We start from the raw sequence: 19,621 nt of genomic DNA on the forward strand, positions 1-19,621 counted from the left end.
CCTATATACTGGCACCATAAAACAAAACTGGTTCAAGCAGCGATTTATACAACTTCGTAAAAACATCATATGACATTCCACCAGCATAACTATACTTAGTGTGCAGAGCAGATAACACTCTACGAGCAGACTTACAAAGCTCTTTCCCGGTCTTATGCATGTCTAAAGATTCGTTTAAACACAATCCTAGATAACGGTAAGCGCTATCATAAGAAATGTGAGTATTGCCACACGAAAACTGATAACTAACAAGATCTAACAACAGATTTCTTCCGAAAATGGCCAATTTGTGTTGTCATTATTAATGCTAAAACGCCATTTTATACACCAAGTAATGACAATATCTAACATATTTTGGAGATATGCTTCCCAATATCATCAGTGTATAACAAAATGGATAACATTTCGTTATCCAATGGTACATCCCATGTGAGATTCGTTATCTCCGTGGCTAGATCATTTCAATATATAGAAAATAGAGTTGGTGACACTTTGCAACCTTGCTTAACACCCTTGGAAACATTAAAAGAATCTGTTATATAGTCATAAACGCGTACTGCACATCTCACATCTTGATATAGGGCTTGAACAGCTTTCAATATCTTCCCTTGTACTCCAACAGACATAAGTTTAAACCATTGACAATTGCGGTCAGCGGTGTCAAATACTTTCTTTAAGCCTATAAAACACACATAGGTTGATAGTCAAGCACATTTCCTATTATTTATCACATTATATAAAGTATACAAATGGTCGATACAGTTTTTGTCAGAACGGAAACCATTTTGTTCCTGAGACAATATACTGTTCTTCTCAAGCCAGTTCCTGATTTTATTTTCAAAACGCCTGCATATATTTTACATGGTATAGACACAAAATTAATACCTCTATACGACAGAGGATCAGTCGGGACACTTTTATCTTTTGGTATGGGGCTAATAAGTCCTTGGTTCCACTGTGTAGGTGATACAGAATAATCAAAGCAGTAACTGACTAATTTATGCAATACTTTTATGCAGTGAGAGTTCTGTAAAACTTCAACTGGAACACCATCCAGATGGACAGCTTTGCCTTTTTTGGTGTGTTAAACCTCTCGTTCGACTTCCTGGTATGGGATGGGCATGTTGAGCTCGAGCGTATCCATCTGCACGTGCTCTGTACCGTTACCTACACGTTCACACACTTTATAATAGTGGTCTTCATCAAACGAACTGTTATCACTGCCTTTATAAAGCGTGTTGTACGAGTCCCTCCAATGTTCATAGGTAACATTTCACTATTTCTGTGTTTTTTAGGGGGTTTATTTCTTTCGTTCTAAGTGGATAGATCAGACTTGGTTAGAATACGTGTATATTTGTGACAGCTTAAAGCTGGTGGCATTTGGTGAACTTTAGAAGTGATGATGAATAGTATTATTGTTTGTCAATTTGTTAATAGAACTGTGATATAAAGTATATGTTGGCTGTTGTTTTTATTCAGTGTGGGGAAATGTCCTATATACAACAAAGCGGTCATGACACTGACACTGGACAATGAGCTATTTGTTTATCAATGTTTATGTTTGAGAGAGCATCTATCGATGTTAACTATGTTATGAGGAACATCAGGTGAATGAATGATTGGATGGAGAGAGCATGTATACATGTACACGTAAAAGCAAGAGTAATGGACAAATGAAACACAGAGGGTTAATTATCACTGAATGGTAATCAGCAATGGACAAATAGAAGTCAGTTACGTGGCACAGACCAATTAAATCGATAAGTGCAAGCATTATCAGATATGTTCCCTGGTCACGATTTATAGCTTTCCACAAATGAAGAAAAAACATTTTATCCACTATCAGGTGAAAAGACGATTATGAGGTAGTAAACACCACAAAGAAAAGGGACATAACTCCGCGACGCTTTCAAGTAATTCATTGTGACTGAGTTTACTTGGTGAGAATTTGCCGTGGATAGTATATTGTCATAGTGTTTTGCTCATGAAGAACCAAACTGTTCTAACACAAATATCAACATTGAAGTCTTGTTTATTTGGTATTATCTTAGGAAAAATACTAATAATTCATATCCAAATAAATTAAATATAATATTCAAGAGTTCACACATGCATCTTTGCAGTCAATCTTCGGATGTCTCACAAAAAAACAACTCACATTAGTTGTAAAAACATGTCGCCAGGCATAATTTAGAAGATGCATGCCTGTTTACGTGACAGTCCTTACCAGATAAACAACACGCCGACCAATAACGATAATCCCCCCTCAAAGTGCCAGCCTCTGTTTTCAATAACCATAATCCGCTAGATAACCTGTATTGCATTGTTCACCGGGAACTAAAGGTGATAATAAATGGAATTAATGTCTTTGAAAAATAACCGATCAGCGATTGCTGTGCGTCCTTCCACTATATAAGTAGGTGCAGTTCGAGTGCAAAGTCACACTGCATCTGAATACATTTTGGAACGCCAGCAACTCGTATATCATCATTCATTGATTTTAACTGAAGGTAAGACATTTTCATGTGTTCTTTCAAGTTGATTTCTCTTTGTATATATTGTATACTTTCAACTACGTGCGTAGGTTTATTGTGAAGTTGTATTGTTCAATGTATTTTGAATATCCTATAACGTTTTATGAGTGTTTTGAACATCAAATTGTTCCACTGTTCCAACTATATGTGTCACCTAAGTATGTTGTGTAAATCTTAGGTCACCAAAATAGATGAACAGTCATTCCAAATCAATATTTGGTAACGGTTTGATAAATGATAAATAAAGTAACAACAACGTTTTGTAAGTAAAATATTTTATGTCGTGAATGAGCATTGGACTACAATGGTCATCGGTAATGCTGGACTTCATGAACAGTCAACTTTTTTCGTCTAGGAAGTATACATGTAACTCTCATATAAGAGCTCAAAATAAAATAGTTGATGGGACATGTATTAATAGAACGACGGTGAGTCGGTTGACTTTACTACCCTAATAATCTAAAATGACGTCCATCAATTCAAACTGACAGTAGCATTGAGAATCACGTGTATTAATTGGGAGACTGGTTAACTTCAACATTTTGTTTTTAAAGAACAAATTCTAGTCTGATTTTGATTTATTATGAACATTTTTATCTTTTTCACTATGAATGGTTGTGTCAGATGAAATCAACATGCTTTATGATAGTCATCTGTGATAATGTAATTTATAAATATATGTTAATTATCCTCTATTCATTAAAAAAAAATTCAAGGCAAAGTTACCGTGAGATTACGCTACTGCGACATTGGTATGTCGAGTAAAATATGTCTCACCCAATTTTCGATCATAATATGAAAATTAGTCACAATTGACACTTTTTCGACACAATTTGAAATGACTGTGTTTCCCATGACATAAATGACAACTTGAATAGATAAACAATGATGATACTCAAAAGAATATTTTAAAATCATAAATATATATTTAATGTTGGACATTTGTCTATTATTACTTTGTCATTTCTCAACCTTTCGTGTCAGAAGTATACAATGAAAGATGCGCAAAAGGCTTTTACATGGAATTATCAGGGCAAGTGTACATGCATAAGGTTCCACTAAGGGGATACAGGACACTGTTTATATTTATTTTGTAAAGTCGGCCAGAAATAAAGTAATAAATTAAATACTTCAAGTATTAAAATGTATAGGTATGAAGCAATTGTTTATATTATGAACGAGGGTACTTCGTGAATCGTTGGTCACTAACACACCTGTTAAATCGTGAGACGTCAATGTTCTGTGGTCCGAGCTGTGTCGCTGTTACAAAGCCGGGTGGTCGTACCCAGAGGCGACAGTTTTTGATGGCGCAAATTTCGCCGATTATGCCTCCCCCCCCCCCCCCACCCCCCCCCCAATATGCTGTATGTAGCGGAAATATGGAACGCCCAGTATAAGAACTGGAAAAATTTCACTTTTTTATCAGTAATAGTGGTGGAATGATAGGGTCTATCTCATTGGCTCTGATAACTGGCCTCTGGATTTTGCATTATTGTATTCTCTAGCGTTGGCGATTTATATTTGCAACACAGACATGTCTATTCTCCTTTGACAGCATGATGCCTATGCCCTTAAAGTATTACAGCAGTCATGGTACGGTAGGTGAATACACTTCAGGGAGAAATTATAAAAAAGATTAATATAACAAATGACACCATTGACATATTATAAGATACAAGATATAATGGATGTGTTGAATGTGGAAACACATTTACAGTATCAGGTAGTTTATCATTATACATATTGTGTCATATTGTGTATGGTCCCAGCCAGAGTTGTCGGTGTTCTTGTGGAAACATCTGTAGGAAATGCATTGATTTGATAAAAGAACGTCACAACTTCTTTATGTTTACAGTGAACACGATAACACGAAGTTAATAATGGAAGCACAAAGCCAACCACAGAATACTGCCTCTGTTACTGAAACACGTGTGATCACCATCTGTGAGAGTGAATTGCTGGAAACAGGTCGTCTCAAGAAACACTGTGTTGCTGACACACTGGGAACAGGTGATCTCCAGCAACACAAAGATCGTGGTGGTCCTTCAAAGCGATCACAGTGTGGAAAGTGTGGGGCAACATTTATTAAATCAGGTGCCATGAAAAGGCACATGCTTTGTCACAGTGAAGTCAAGCTTCATCAGTGTGATGAATGTGGGAAAGGATTTACTCAATCATGCAGCCTGAAGGCACACATGTGCATTCACAGTGAAATCAAGCCTGATCAGTGCACTGTGTGTGAAAAAACATTTACACTATCAGATGCCCTGCAGAGACACATGCGAATTCACACTGGAATCAAGCCTTATCAGTGTGTTGAATGTGGGAAGAGATTTACACAGTCAGGTAACCTGCAGTCACACATGAGGGTTCACAGTGGAATCAAGCCGTATCAGTGTGTTGAATGTGGGAAAGGATTTAAACATTCACATCAGCTGCAGTCTCATATGAGGATTCACAGTGGAATCAAGCCGTATCAGTGTGTTGAATGTGGGAAAGGATTTACACAATCATGTAACCTGCAGACCCACATGAGGGTTCACAGTGGAATCAAGCCTTATCAGTGCATTGTGTGTGAAAAAACATTTACACTATCAGATGCCCTGCAGAGACACATGCGAATTCACACTGGAATCAAGCCGTATCAGTGTGTTGAATGTGGGAAACGATTTACACATTCAGGTAGCCTGCAGTCACACATGAGGGTTCACAGTGGAATCAAGCCGTATCAGTGTGTTGAATGTGGGAAAGGATTTACACAGGCAGGTAGCCTGAAGTCACACATGAGGATTCACAGTGGAATCAAGCCGTATCAGTGTGCTGAATGTGGGAAAGGATTTACACAGGCAGGTAACCTGCAGAGACACATGAGGGTTCACAGTGGAATCAAGCCGTATCGGTTGATCGAATTGTCTGGATTGTAATCTCATAAGTGAATGAGTGTGCAAAACAACTGATAAAGGATAAATCAACAGACGTGTTATCGGGTAATCCTTTAATCCATGCATGGGCTACCGACACCTAGAGATTGGTGTATTCCATCTGCTCTACATAACTACAGATATAGTGGGGTCAAGATTAGACTTTCTCCATTTATATACAAATTATTATCATTTGAAAATAAATATCTTCAAGAAGGTGGGTAGCTCAGATGTTTATGCTCATCCATCATCAAGACACATATTATTATTATTCAAAATCTTTCATGGTCAGAACGGGAAAACGTTTTGAAAACGGCAAGCATTTGGGGCCTTTAACCTTTACTAATTAGACGACAATGTCGACCTTGACGTTTGTCAATTTCTTTGTCAATTCAGGAGTTTAAACCTTTACATTTGTCAGCCTTTTGTGATAAATGCTATATTCAAGCCTGCGTGGGTACACTCTTAAGGTGTTTAACATATATGATATGCAATTTAATTGCCTGATTCTGAGGGCCAATTCTGGATTCTATGAACTGAAATATTCTGTGGCGTTGACGTTTTGAATTATCTGATACTGATTCTTTCTGAATAAAATCAACAACATCAACTCCCTTGTTGGTCACACTTCATAATGACACTTGTCGGTTAGAGTAACAGACGTGCATATGATCTTCTGATAGGTAGAGCGATGGGCTACAGACTAGACAATTGTCTGCAAAAACGACACCTTGCCAGTCTGGATTGGTGGGTTGGTTGGTTTGTTGTTTAACACCACACTCAGCAATATTCCAGCGATATGGACTGTAAATAATCGAGTCTGAACCAGACAATCCAGTCATGGATTGCCAGTCTGGGTGACAGACTTACTTACTTTGTTACCCGGTTTTAGTTCAAGCCTTATCACTGTCACTGTATCAGTGTAATGAATGGACCCGGATAATATAATCATGGACGCGACAATCATGGACGTAGACAATGATGCCTGAAATAACTTAACCTCAGATAACACACACACAGGTGTATGATTCTACCATCCAGCATGGGTGACAAGGATGTGTGCTTGTGATATAGTATTTATTATATGTAAATTAGTTGCCGCTTCTGGTTTTTAGTACATGAACTTTACTTTATTCTGTGGCGAAGACGTTTTGAATTTCATGTTACTGATCATTCCTGAATAAAACATTGTTTAAATCAACATGAAAGGACTTTTGAGAAAAAAGAATATTTTTTTCTTAAAAAACGAAAACTAAGAGAGTTAGATTCCGTCGGGGCACACGGCGATCCAAAACATCCTATACATGCTCAATCGGAGAGAAATCGTGTGAACCTGTCTTTCGTTATCTTGTTGAAAAAGTCCCCCACGATGATGTGATGTTGCACGATCTAGTCTCCATGTGGGCTTTTGATAGCATATATTGTCTAGCCTGTAGCCCATCAATCTACCTGTCTCGTTGGTCCCACTTCAAAATGACACATTGCCAGTCCGAGTAACGGACGTGCATGCGGTCTTCTGATAAGTTTAATGATGTGTTTGATGCAATCATTGAAACGTCCATAGTGAGTGAGTTTGATTTTAAGCCGCTTTAACCACTAGGCTCACGCCTCAGACCCGGTCACAAAAAGCACTATGACAAGGTTTGTCCATTTTGCAATCAACTTGCACACTTGCTACTGGAATGTCAAGACCATGCCGTGTGGTTTAAAGTGTTCGCTCATCACGTCCAAGACCCGGGTTCGATTCCCGACATGGGTACAATGTGTGAAGCCCATTTCTTGTGTACCCACCGTGATATTGCTGGAATATTGATAAAAGCGGTGTAAAATCAAACTCATCCACTCACTCACTTGAATTTAGTAACGGTACATTTCCCCACCCCCAACAGTTCTTGGTTTTTTTAAGAATTAATAAGTGGAAGTGGGGTGGGGACTATTTTAAGTTCTTACATTTACCACTAATTTTAATAGGATGCTGGAAATAAATATACACTGCCATCTTGACTGACTGTCGATAGTGTTTGTGATCTCAACAATCACCGGGCGTGTCCATGTAGAGAGGATCTCATTTAGGTTTGTGATTTTGACACTTGCTCTCTAAGCATGCTGAGTATTAGTGCTGAGGAATTCCCTAGGTAGTAGTAGTAAAATGTTTATTAAAGTGTCATATAATGTGAGAGCTGGGAAATTAAGCTACGAAATCAGAAGACTCACAGGAAACAATAACAAACTCCTCGATTCAACAACGAAAGAAAAAGAAAGGATAGGTAGGGAGAGAGGTAATTTAATAATCAAGGCGACTACTGTCGTCTCTTAAACATTTTAAAAAGCATTGCGGCAAGCAATTTTTGTTTAACGTTTGAATTCATTGAGTAAATAAAAAATTCTTCTTTTCGCATATCACATTATAATTGCGGTTGTTTTTCTTCAGCTGCACAGTATAAATCATGCTGTAAATGTTCATAAAAACTGCATTGTAGTAATAAATGACATTCATTTTCCACCAAATCACAATTGCAATATTTACATAACCTCTCCGACAGTGGTATAGGAGGCTTGGAATATCTGCATCTCTCAACAAACAAAGGAAAAATTTCACATCTAAACTTGGCTAAAATACGGCGGTGGTCTCTATACAAAATATTTTAACATAGAAATCAAGAGAAGGTGTACACTTATATTTCTGTAGGTATGTAACATTTTTCCATTCACATTACCCGTATCATTCCAAAGCGAAGTGTGCCATTAACTGCGTCATCTTGAAATAAAAGGTTTTTAATATACCTAACACAGCGTTTAACACCCCATCTGATTTCCACTAAGTGAGTACAATTATACTGGTTCAAAAGGTTCATAATTTTACTATACCAAGATGTGGTAAAACATCTAGACCATCGGTGAATAATATTAAGCAGGCGCTCTTGCTGCATAGATTTAAGTCTGAAACATTCTATTTTCTGAGTAACCAAAACTGAGCACCAGCCCATATCCCCTCTACTTGTCAGAACAGGAGCATATTTATTTAAACCAAGAAACATCCTGGCAGCCTTATTTTTCACAACCTCAACTTCTTTAACACTACGTAAGCCCTATATACTGGCACCAAAACACAAAACTTGTTCAAGCAGCGATTTATACAACTTCGTAAAAACATCATATGACATTCCACCAGCATAACTATACTTAGTGTGCAGAGCAGATAACACTCTACGAGCAGACTTACAAAGCTCTTTCCCGGTCTTGCGCATGTCTAAAGATTCGTTAAAACACAATCCTAGATAACGGTAAGCGCTATCATAAGAAATGTGAGTATTGCCACACGAAAACTGATCACTAACAAGATCTAACAACAGATTTCTTCCGAAAATGGACAATTTGTGTTGTCATCATTAATGTTAATACGCAATTTTAAACACCAAGTAATTACAATATCTAAGATATTTTGGAGATATGCTTCCCAATATCATCAGTGTATAACAAAATGGATAACATTTCGTTATCCAATGGTACATCCCATGTGAGATTCGTTATCTCCGTGGCTAGATCATTTCTATATATAGAAAATAGAGTTGGTGACAATTTGCAACCTTGCTTAACACCCTTGGAAACATTAAAAGAATCTGTTATATAGTCATTAACGCGTACTGCACATCTCACATCTTGAGATATGACTTGAACAGCTTTCAATATCTTCCCTTGTACTCCAACAGACATAAGTTTAAACCATTGATAATTGCGGTCAGCAGTGTCAAATACTTTCTTTAAGTCTATAAAACATACATAGGTTGATAGTCAAGCACATTTCCTATTATTTATCACATTATATAAAGTATACAAATGGTCGATACAGTTTCTGTCAGAACGGAAACCATTTTGTTCCTGAGGCAATATACTGTTCTTCTCAAGCCAGTTCCTGATTCTATTTTCAAAACGCCTGCATATATTTTACACGGTATAGACTCAACATTAATTATTATTATTATCATCTTTATTCCTCCATAGGAGAGTTACATGCAGTTCATTACGGGTTATACAGATATTAACAAAAGAAATAACAAGATTAGGTTAAGAGTCAGGATATAGTGTCGAACACAGTTGGTGTATGTTCTGGATCACAGTTCTTGCAAACAGCTCATTGTCTTCTTCACTCGCTTGTACAGGAGGTGTGCATGACAGCAGACTGCACACTAGGTCAACGTCACACATGGAGTGTAAGGAAGCACTCAATTCTATTGGACAACAGTTTACAATTTCACACCACATACGATCCCTGATGAATTCTGATGCTCTGCAGTGGCATATCATATGGACCAGAAGATCATTATAACCTTTGTCACAACGTTCGCAGTGACCATGTACTTTGCCTGGCCGCCAGAGTGCGCACATGTCCACAACAAATTTGCAGCAGTCTTTTAGTAAGGGCCAATGCTTGGCAACTTTCCATGCTTTGTGAGGTTTGATTTTGTTGTGTATTTTGGAAAAATGGTGTAGACGATGTTGCCACTCCGAGTCATGATGTTCTTCGATTTGCTTCTTGACCTTTTTCTTCCAGACTGATGGTTTCGAAAACTGCCCTGTGTCCATGAATGCTGTTAGATGCTTAAACTTGTTGTACTTCTGTAGAATCTGAACAATGTTTGATACAAAGACACGAGACCTTTTGGAACACCCATTTCTGAGCAGGAATAAGCGTGTGGTGAACAATATTCTGCTGAGGTAGTGTGTTGGGTTATAACACAGTTGTTCCAGAAACAGCAGCTTTTTAGCATCGATGTAAGATTCAATTGGATAGAATCCTAACAGAGCGTTACAGATATTTTTCGCGTTGTTTTAGGTAGGCCTTGAACAAGTTTTACAGAGAATCTCTGAGCACGTTCTAGAGCAAATAATTCCGTTTGATTTAAATCTGACCAGAGCTCGCATCCAAACATAGATTTGGGTAAGGACACCATTTTTAACAATTTCGAACTTGTCAACGGATTGAGGCCTTTACAGTCACAAAATTAATACCTCTATACGACAGAGGATCAGTCGGGACACTTTTATCTTTTGGTATTGGGCTAATAAGTTCTTGGTTCCACTGTGTAGGTGATACAGAATAATCAAAGCAGTAACTGACTAATTTATGCAATACTTTTATGCAGTGAGAGTTCTGTAAAACCTCAACTGCAACACCATCCAGATGGACAGCCTTGCCTTTTTTGGTGTGTTAAACCGTTCGTTCGACTTCCTGGTATGGGATGGGCATGTTGAGCTCGAGCGTATCCATCTGCACGTGCTCTGTACCGTAACCTACACGTTCACACACTTTATAATAGTGGTCTTCATCAAACGAGCTGTTATCACTGCCTTTATAAAGCGTGTTGTACGAGTCCCTCCAGTGTTCCTAGGTAACATTTTATTATGTCTGTGTTTTTATGTTGTTTATTCCTTCGTTCCAAGTGGGCAGATCGGACTTGGTTAGAATACGTGTATATCTGTGACAGCTTAAAGCTGGTGACATTTTGTGAACTTTAGAAGTGATGAATATTATTATTGTTTGTCAATTTGTTAATAGAACTTCGTTGGCTGTTGTTTATATCACTTTTATTCAGTGTGGGGAAATGTCCTTTATACCACGAAGTGGTCATTACATTGACACTGGACAATGAGCTATTTGTTTATCAATGTTTATGTTTGAGAGAGCATCTATCGATGTTAACTATGTTATGAGGAACATCAGGTGAATGAATGCTCTGATGCAGAGAGCATGTATACACGTAAAAGCAAGAGTAAAAAGACCACAAAGGTGGACACAATGGAAGCCAACAGTTAATATCGCCCGATTGGTGATTAGCAATGGACAAATGGAACAGAGAGGGTTAATCAGCACTGGACAAATAGATGTCAGTTGCGTGGCAGAGACCAATTAAATCGATAAGTGCAAGCATTATCAGATATGTTCCCTGGCCACGATTTATGGCTTTCCACAATGGTGGAAAGACGATTATGAGGTAGTAAACACCAAAAAGAAAAGGGACATAAGTAATCCATTGTAACTTAATTAACTTTGTGAGAATTTGCCGTGGATAGTATCTTGTCTAAGTGTTTTGTTCATGAAGAACCAAACTGTTCTAACACAAATATCAACATTAAAGTCGTGTTTGTTTAGTATTGTCCTAGTGCAAATATTAATAATCCATATCCAAATAAAATAAATATAATATTCAAGAGTTCACACATGCATCTTTGCAGTCAATCTTCGGATGTCTCACAAAAAACAACTCACATCAGTTGTAAAAACATGTCACCAGGCCTAATTTAGTAGATGCATGCCTGTTTACGTGACAGTTCTTACCAGATAAACAACACGCCGACCAATAACAATAATCCCCCCTCAAAGTGCCAGCTTCTGTTTTCAATAACCATAATCCGTTAGATAACCTGTATTGTATCAACCAGGAACTAAAGGTGATAATAAATGGAATTATTGTCTTCGGAAAATAACCGATCAGCGATTGCTGTGCGTCCTTCCGCTATATAAGTAGGTGCAGTTCGATTGCCAAGTCACACTACATCTGGATACATTTTGGAACGCTAGCAACTCTGATATCATCATTCATTGATTCTATCTGAAGGTAAGACATTTTCATGTGTTCTTTCAAGTTGATTTCTCTTTGTATGTATTCTATTCTTTCAACTACGTGCGTAGGTTTATTGTGAAGTTGTATTGTTCAATGTATTTTGAACATCAAATTGTTCTACTGTTCCAACTATATGTGTCACCTAAGTATGTTGTGTAAATCTTAGGTCACCAAAATAGATGTATAGTCATTCCTAATCAATATTTGGTAACGGTTTGATAAATGATAAAAAAAGTAACAAGAACGTTTTGTAATTAAAATATTTTATGTCGTGAATGCGCATTGGCCTTAATATTGTCATCGGTAATGCTGGACTTCATTAACAGTCAACTTTTCGTCTAGGAAGTATACATGTAACTCTCATATAAGAGCTCAACATAAAATAGGTCATGGGACATGTATTAATAGAACGACGGTGAATCAGTTGACTTTATTACCGTAATAACCTAAAATGACGTCCATCATTTCAAACTGACAGTAGCATTGAGAATTACGTGTATTAATTGAGAGACTGGTTAACTTCAACATTTTGTTAAAGAACAAATTCTAGTCTGATTTTGATTTATTATGAACATTTTTATCTTTTTTCACTATGAATAGTTGTGTGAGGTGAAATCAAGATGCTTTATGATAGTCTTCTGTAATAATGTAATTTATGAATATTTGTTAATTATCCTCTATTGATTAATTTTTTTAGAAGGCAAAGTTACCGTGAGATTACGCTACTGCGACATTGGTATGTCGAGTAAAATATGTCTCACCCAATTTTCGTTCATAATATGAAAATTAGTCACAATTGACACTTTTTCGACACAATTTGAAATGACTGTGTTTCCCATGGCATAAATGACAACTTGAATAGATAAACAATGAAGATACTCAAAAGAATATTTCAAAATAAACAAATATATATTTAATGTTGGACATTTGTCTATTATTACCACGTCATTTCTCAACCTTTCGTGTCAGAAGTATACAATGAAAGATGCGCAAAAGGCTTTTACATGGAATTATCAGGGCAAGTGTACATGCATAAGGTTCCACTAAGGGGATACAGGACACTTTATATATATTTTGTAAAGTCGGCCAGAAATAAAGTAATAAATTAAATACTTCAAGTATTAGAATGTATAGGTATGAAGCAATTGTTTATATTCTGAACGAGAGTACTTCGTGAATCTTTAACACACACCTGGCAAATCGTGAGACGTCAATTTTCTGTGAATCAAAAGAACGAAAACAATTCCAGGACCAAGACAATGTCTCTTACAAATGCATATTTTATTAGAAATAGCTGTAATGCAACGGGATCTATGAACCAAGTGACAGCAAAATAGATTGGTCCCCTGGCGCTGTTCAGGGGAATGGCAGGGTACTAGTTTGTTACAAAATAGCGACATCAGCGGTCCGAACTGTGACTGTTGTCACAAAGCCGGGTGGTCGTACCCAGAGGCGACAGTTTTTGATGGCGCAAATTTCGCTGATTATGCCTTTCCCCCCCAAATATGCTGTGTGTAGCGGAAATATGGAACGCCCAGTATAAGAACTAGAAAAATATCCCTTTTTTATCGGTAATAGTGGTGGAATGATAGGGTCTATCTCATTGGCTCTGATATCTGGCCTCTGGATATTACGTTATTGTATTCTCCAGCGTTGGCGATTTATATGTGTCTTTGACAGCATGACACCTATGCCCTTACATAATACTATGTATTACAGCAGTCATGGTACGGTAGCTAAATATAATAAATATATATAACAAATGACACCATTGACATATTATAAGATACAAGATATAATGGATGTGTTGAATGTGGAAACACAGTATCAGGTAGTTTATCATTATACATATTGTGTCATATTATGTATGGTCCCAGCCCGAGTTGTCGGTGTTCTTGTGGAAACATCTGTAGGAAATGCATTGATTTGATAAAAGAACGTCACAACTTCTTTATGTTTTCAGTGAACACGATAACACGAAGTTGATAATGGAAGCACAAAGCCAACCACAGAATACTGGCTCTGTTACTGAAACACGTGTGATCACCGTCTGTGAGAGTGAATTGCTGGAAACAGGTCGTCTCAAGAAACACTGTGTTGCTGACACGCTGGAAACAGATGATCTCCAGCAACACAAAGATCGTGGTGGTCCTTCAAAGCGATCACAGTGTGGAAAGTGTGGGGCAACATTTATTAAATCAGGTGCCATGGAAAGGCACATGCTTTGTCACAGTGAAGTCAAGCTTCATCGGTGTGATGAATGTGGGAAAGGATTTACTCAATCATGCAGCCTGAAGGCACACATGTGGATTCACAGTGGACTCAAGCCGTATCAGTGTGTTGAATGTGGGAAAACATTTACACGATCGGGTGCTTTGCAGACACACATGAGGATTCACAGTGGAATCAAGCCTTTTGAGTGCAGTGTATGTAAGAAAACATTTACATTATCAAAAACTCTGCAGAAACACATGCGGATTCACACTGGGATGAAGCCCTATCAGTGTGGTGAATGTGGGAAAACATTTACACGATCAAGTACTTTGCAGAGACACATGATGATTCACAGTGGAATCAAGCCTTTTGAGTGCAGTGTATGTGAGAAAACATTTACATTATCAGATACTCTGCAGAAACACACGAGGATTCACACTGGAATCAAGCCCTATCAGTGTGGTGAATGTGGGAAAACATTTACACAATCATACAGCCTGAAGTCACACATGAGTAGTCACAGTGAAATCAAGCCTTATCAGTGCAATGTGTGTGAAAAAACATATTCGCTGTCAAATTCTCTGCAGAAACACATGCGAATTCACACTGGAATCAAACCTTATCAGTGCAATGTATGTGAGAAAACATTTACATTATCAAAAACTCTGCAGAAACACATGAGGATTCACAGTGGAATCAAACCTTATCAGTGCAATGTATGTGAGAAAACATTTAAACTATCAGATGCCCTGCAGAGACACATGCGAGTTCACACTGGAATCAAGCCTTATCAGTGTGTTGAATGTGGGAAAGAATTTACAGAGTCAGGTAGCGTGCAGAGACACATGAGGATTCACAGTGGAATCAAGCCTTATCAGTGTGTTGAATGTGGGAAAGGATTTGCACAATCAGGTAACCTGCAGTCACACATGAGGATTCACAGTGGAATCAAGCCGTATCAGTGTGTTGAATGTGGGAAAGGATTTACACAATCATTTAACCTGCAGTCACACATGAGGATTCACAGTGGAATCAAGCTGTATCAGTGTGTTGAATGTGGGAAAGGATTTGAACAATCATGTAACCTTCAGAAACACATGAGGATTCACAGTGGAATCAAGCCCTATCAGTGTGTTGAATGTGGGAAAGGATTTACACAATCATCTAACCTGCAGTCACACATGAGGATTCACAGTGGAATCAAGCCGTATCAGTGTGTTGAATGTGGGAAAGGATTTACACAATCATCTAACCTGCAGTCACACATGAGGATTCACAGTGGAATCAAGCCGTATCAGTGTGTTGAATGTGGGAAAGGATTTACACAATCATCTAACCTGCAGAGACACATGAGGGTTCACAGTGGAATCGGTTGATTGAATTGTGTGGATTGTAATCTCATAAGTGAATGAGTGTGCATAACAACTGATAAATGATAAATCAACAGACGTGTTATCGGGTAATCCTTTAATTCATGCATGGGCTACTGACACCTAGAGATTGGTGTATTCCATCTGCTCTACATAATTACAGATATAGTGGGGTCAAGATTAGACTTTCTCCATTTATATACAAATTATTATTATTTAAAATATATATCTTCAAGAAGGTGGGTATTTGAGATTTTTATGCTAATCCATCATCAAGACACACATAATTATTATTCAAAATCTTTCATGGACACAACATGGGAAAACGTTTTGAAAGTACACCAATCTATGTTAAGTGTGTTAATTATCGGCAACCATTTGGGGCCGTTTACTAATTGGACGACGATGTCAGTTGTAGAAACCATTTACTAAAATCGAACCAGACCTTCTGGTATTTCGTTTTCCTGGTTTTATTTTCATATTGACGTTTGCCAATTTCATTGTCAATTCAGGAGATTTAAACTTTACATTTGTCAGCCTTTTGTGATAAAGTCTATAGTCAAGCCCGCGTGTGCACACTCTGAAGTTGTTTAACATATATGATATGCAATTTAATTGCCTGAAAAATGGGCCAATTCATGATTCTATTAACTGAAATTTATTCTGTGGCGTTGACTTTTTGAATGATCTGTTACTGAATCCTTCTGAATAAAATATTGTTTAAATCAATATGAATCGTTAGTAGAATGATGAACAACATGCCAGACAACATCAGCTCCCTTGTTGGTCACACTTCATAATGACACTTGTCGGTTAGAGTAACAGACGTGCATATGATCTTCTGATAGGTAGAATGATGGGCTACAGACAAGACAACTGTCTGGTTGGTCACACTGCAAAACGACACCTTGCCAGTCTGGACTGGTGGGTTGGTTGGTTTGTTGTTTAACACCGCACTCAGCAATATTGCAGCTATATGGCGGCGGTCTGTAAATAATCGAGTCTGAACCAGACAATCCAGTCATGGATATGATGAGCACTGGTCCACGCAGTAGGGATCGATGACATGCATGAACCAAGTCAGCGAGCCTGACCACCCGATCCCATCAGTCACCTCTTACGACAAGCATGTGTTGCTGAAGACGCATTCCACGCTGGATCTTCATGGGTCGCTAGTCTGGGTGACAGATTTACTTAGTTCGGGTTTTAACGTGCGCTGTCTGACATGTGTATTTCGCGCACGGGCCCGCCAGGCCATTTAATAATGTGGTGGAGAAGGTCAGGCAACCTGGAGGGGGTTTATGGTTGCTTAATCAATTTTGGCGTTATTTTGTTGTTTTTGAAATATGCCATGCTAAAAAGGTGGGTGAACTAAAGGAGTTTGTGTGGTTGTGTGTTTTTATGATTTGTGGTTTATATTTTATTGGTAGCTTGTTTGTTGTGTTTTGTTTGTTTGTTTGTTTTTTAAATGTGGTCTCGTAGGCCTGTTTTGGGTTAGATAATCTAGTTCTAAGTCTTTGCCTAGTTTTATGACATTGGTGGCGCTATTAGGTGTCTGAAGTATTAGTTTTGGACGGTGTTTGTGTCTTTGTTTTTGATAGTCTTGATAAGGGTTAAGAGTTTTTAGTGTTCTTTATATGGGGGCTGTTCCAAATTTCAACACTGAAACAATGTCATGTGCCTGCTGAGTGTGTTGAATGTGTGAACAAATTTACAGCCAGGTAGCCGGAAGCCACACATAAGGATTGCATAACTTCAGAAACCTATGATTATGGGTTCAAATCACGGTAAACATCAGATCCGGGCTAGAATAGGTCTTCAGCAATCCATGCTTGCCGTAATGGCGACTATGCTTGTCGTAAGATGCGATTTGGTGGTCAGGCTCGCTGACTTGGGTGATACATGTCTTCGATCCAAACTGCGTGGATCGATGCTCATGATGTCAATCACTGGATTGTCTTGTTCAGACTCGATTACTTACAGACCGACCTCATAAAGCTGGAATATTGCTGAGTGCGGCGTAAAACAACAAACCAACCAACAAACCATGTGTCTAAAAAAACATAATAGGACCACATTCAAATGTCCAAAGATCAGCTGTGAAATGACCGAACAACATACACATCCCCGGCAAAGAAAATAGGGCAATAGGATAAACGAAAATGTCCGTATCTGTTGTGGTCACCATGATCATTGACAACAGTTACCCATAGAGGCAATGAAATGCCGAATATCGCGTTGAGGAATGTTCTGCCAGTCTTGCTGAAGTACCACAGGCAGTGCTTGGAGTGTCTGCTTTGTTGGATTCCGTCGGGGCACACAACGATCCAAAACATCCCATACATGCTCAATCGGAGAGAAATCGGGTAAACCTGTGCAATATGAGGTCATCCGCTTTCTTGTTGAAAAGGTCCACTGTTGACGTAAATGAACGCGATGACGTGATGTTGCACGATCTCGTCTCCATGTGGTCTTCTGATAGGTAGAATGATGGGCTACAGACTACAATATTAGCTGTCTCATTGGTCCCACTGCAACACATGACACATTGCCAGTCCGAGTGACAGACGTACATGTGGCCTTCTGATAAGTCTAATGATGAGTTTGATGCAATCGTCCAAACGTCCAAAGATACTGCTGGTAAAACAATGTAGAAAGTTTATTGCTGTACGATGTGATGATGAATATTATCATTGTTTGTCAATGTTTTAATAGAACTGTGATATAAAGTATATGTTGGCTGTTGTTTATATCATTTTTGTGGGGAAATGTCCTATATACCACGAAGTGGTCATAACATTGACATTGGACAAAGGGGAATATATTTGTTTATCAATGTTTATGTTTGAGAGAGAATCTATCGGTGTTACCTATGTTATGAGGAACATAACGGTATGTTCCTACTACTTCATCAGGTGAATCACTGCTTGGATGCAGAATGCTCTGAACCGCAAAAGAAACGTCACCCGAATTAACATTTAACATTAACATTAACAAAGTTGTCATTTAAATATCTGGGTAATTTTTGTCTCTTTTTGTTTCTAAAATTTAACATTACCTTGTCCGGAAAAATTAAATTTGATGATAAAAACATAAACAGATGACAACAAAACCGATCGCCCAAACGCATCACGGCAACGGCCATGGTAACCCGACGCGCGTGAGTTCCGTGCAAATTGAATGCACATGTGTTCCCCCATTTCTTGCCTTATAAAAATCCACCCAGATCAGATAACATTCATTCGTTATTTAATTGCGACCACATATCAACACTACAGATGACAGACCACATAGTGGAAGACCAAGGGTCACCACCCGACGTCAGCATCGTCAGATTGCGCGACAGCATCTTCAAGATCGCTTTGTTACTGCTGCGGAAACTGCTCGACAGACCATGGGGACACACCAGCGACACATTAGTGGGACACAGCATAGACTTCCCCACCAAGCATAGAAAATGATTAAAACTCTTGATGATAATGGTAAAAATACTTGGGCCTCATCTACAAGAAATATTTTATTTAGAATATGGTTTTGAATCTTTGTACCTGGTATGTCTGTCTCAAGACATTGACTGCATCTCATCATTTATGGAGAGTAGGGGCCGTGGGGTAGCCTAGTGGTTAAAGTGTTCGTATATCACGCCAAAGTCCCAGGCTTGATTCCGGACATGGGTACAATGTGCGAAGCCCATTTCTGGCGTGTCCGCTGTGATATTGCTGGAATATTGCTACATCTAAATGCAATTATTATATATAGTTATACCAAGGAATGTTTGTGATCTATAACTTAAAAAAACCACGGATGGTTGTCATCCACACAATCAACGCCCATTTGTTATCAAATGTTTTCTCTGTTATCATTTCTTAATATTATCTACATATCTTTTATGGTTTTAACATTATCCACATTTTACAAGTTGTCCTTTGTGGTTGAGTATAATTATATAACCTGTATTA

General features: G+C 38.2%; 1 protein-coding gene across 1 annotated transcript; it reads left to right on the forward strand.

Moving 5' to 3' along the window:
- The first annotated feature begins 4,414 nt into the window (after positions 1-4,414).
- On the forward strand, positions 4,415-15,668 carry LOC124133292 (zinc finger protein 91-like). The gene is made up of 3 exons (XM_048401320.1): positions 4,415-5,454; positions 14,042-15,120; positions 15,262-15,668. The coding sequence occupies exons 1-3, from the start codon at positions 4,415-4,417 to the stop codon at positions 15,666-15,668; spliced, it is 2,526 nt and encodes an 841-aa protein (XP_048257277.1).
- Positions 15,669-19,621: the final 3,953 nt, after the last annotated feature.

Source organism: Haliotis rufescens, unplaced genomic scaffold, assembly GCF_023055435.1.
Source record: "Haliotis rufescens isolate VD_foot unplaced genomic scaffold, xgHalRufe1.0.p SCAF_21, whole genome shotgun sequence".
NCBI classification, from domain to species: Eukaryota; Metazoa; Mollusca; class Gastropoda; order Lepetellida; family Haliotidae; genus Haliotis; species Haliotis rufescens.

Excerpts from the sequence above, each read along its gene's own strand:
- LOC124133292 (XM_048401320.1), top strand. The coding sequence starts at position 4,415 with ATGGAAGCACAAAGCCAACCACAGAATACTGCCTCTGTTACTGAAACA. Across the intron at positions 5,455-14,041 it reads TTGATCGAATTGTCTGGATT|TGAACACGATAACACGAAGT; the intron begins GTAATCTCATAA and ends TTATGTTTTCAG. Across the intron at positions 15,121-15,261 it reads GAAAGAATTTACAGAGTCAG|AATGTGGGAAAGGATTTACA; the intron begins GTAGCGTGCAGA and ends ATCAGTGTGTTG.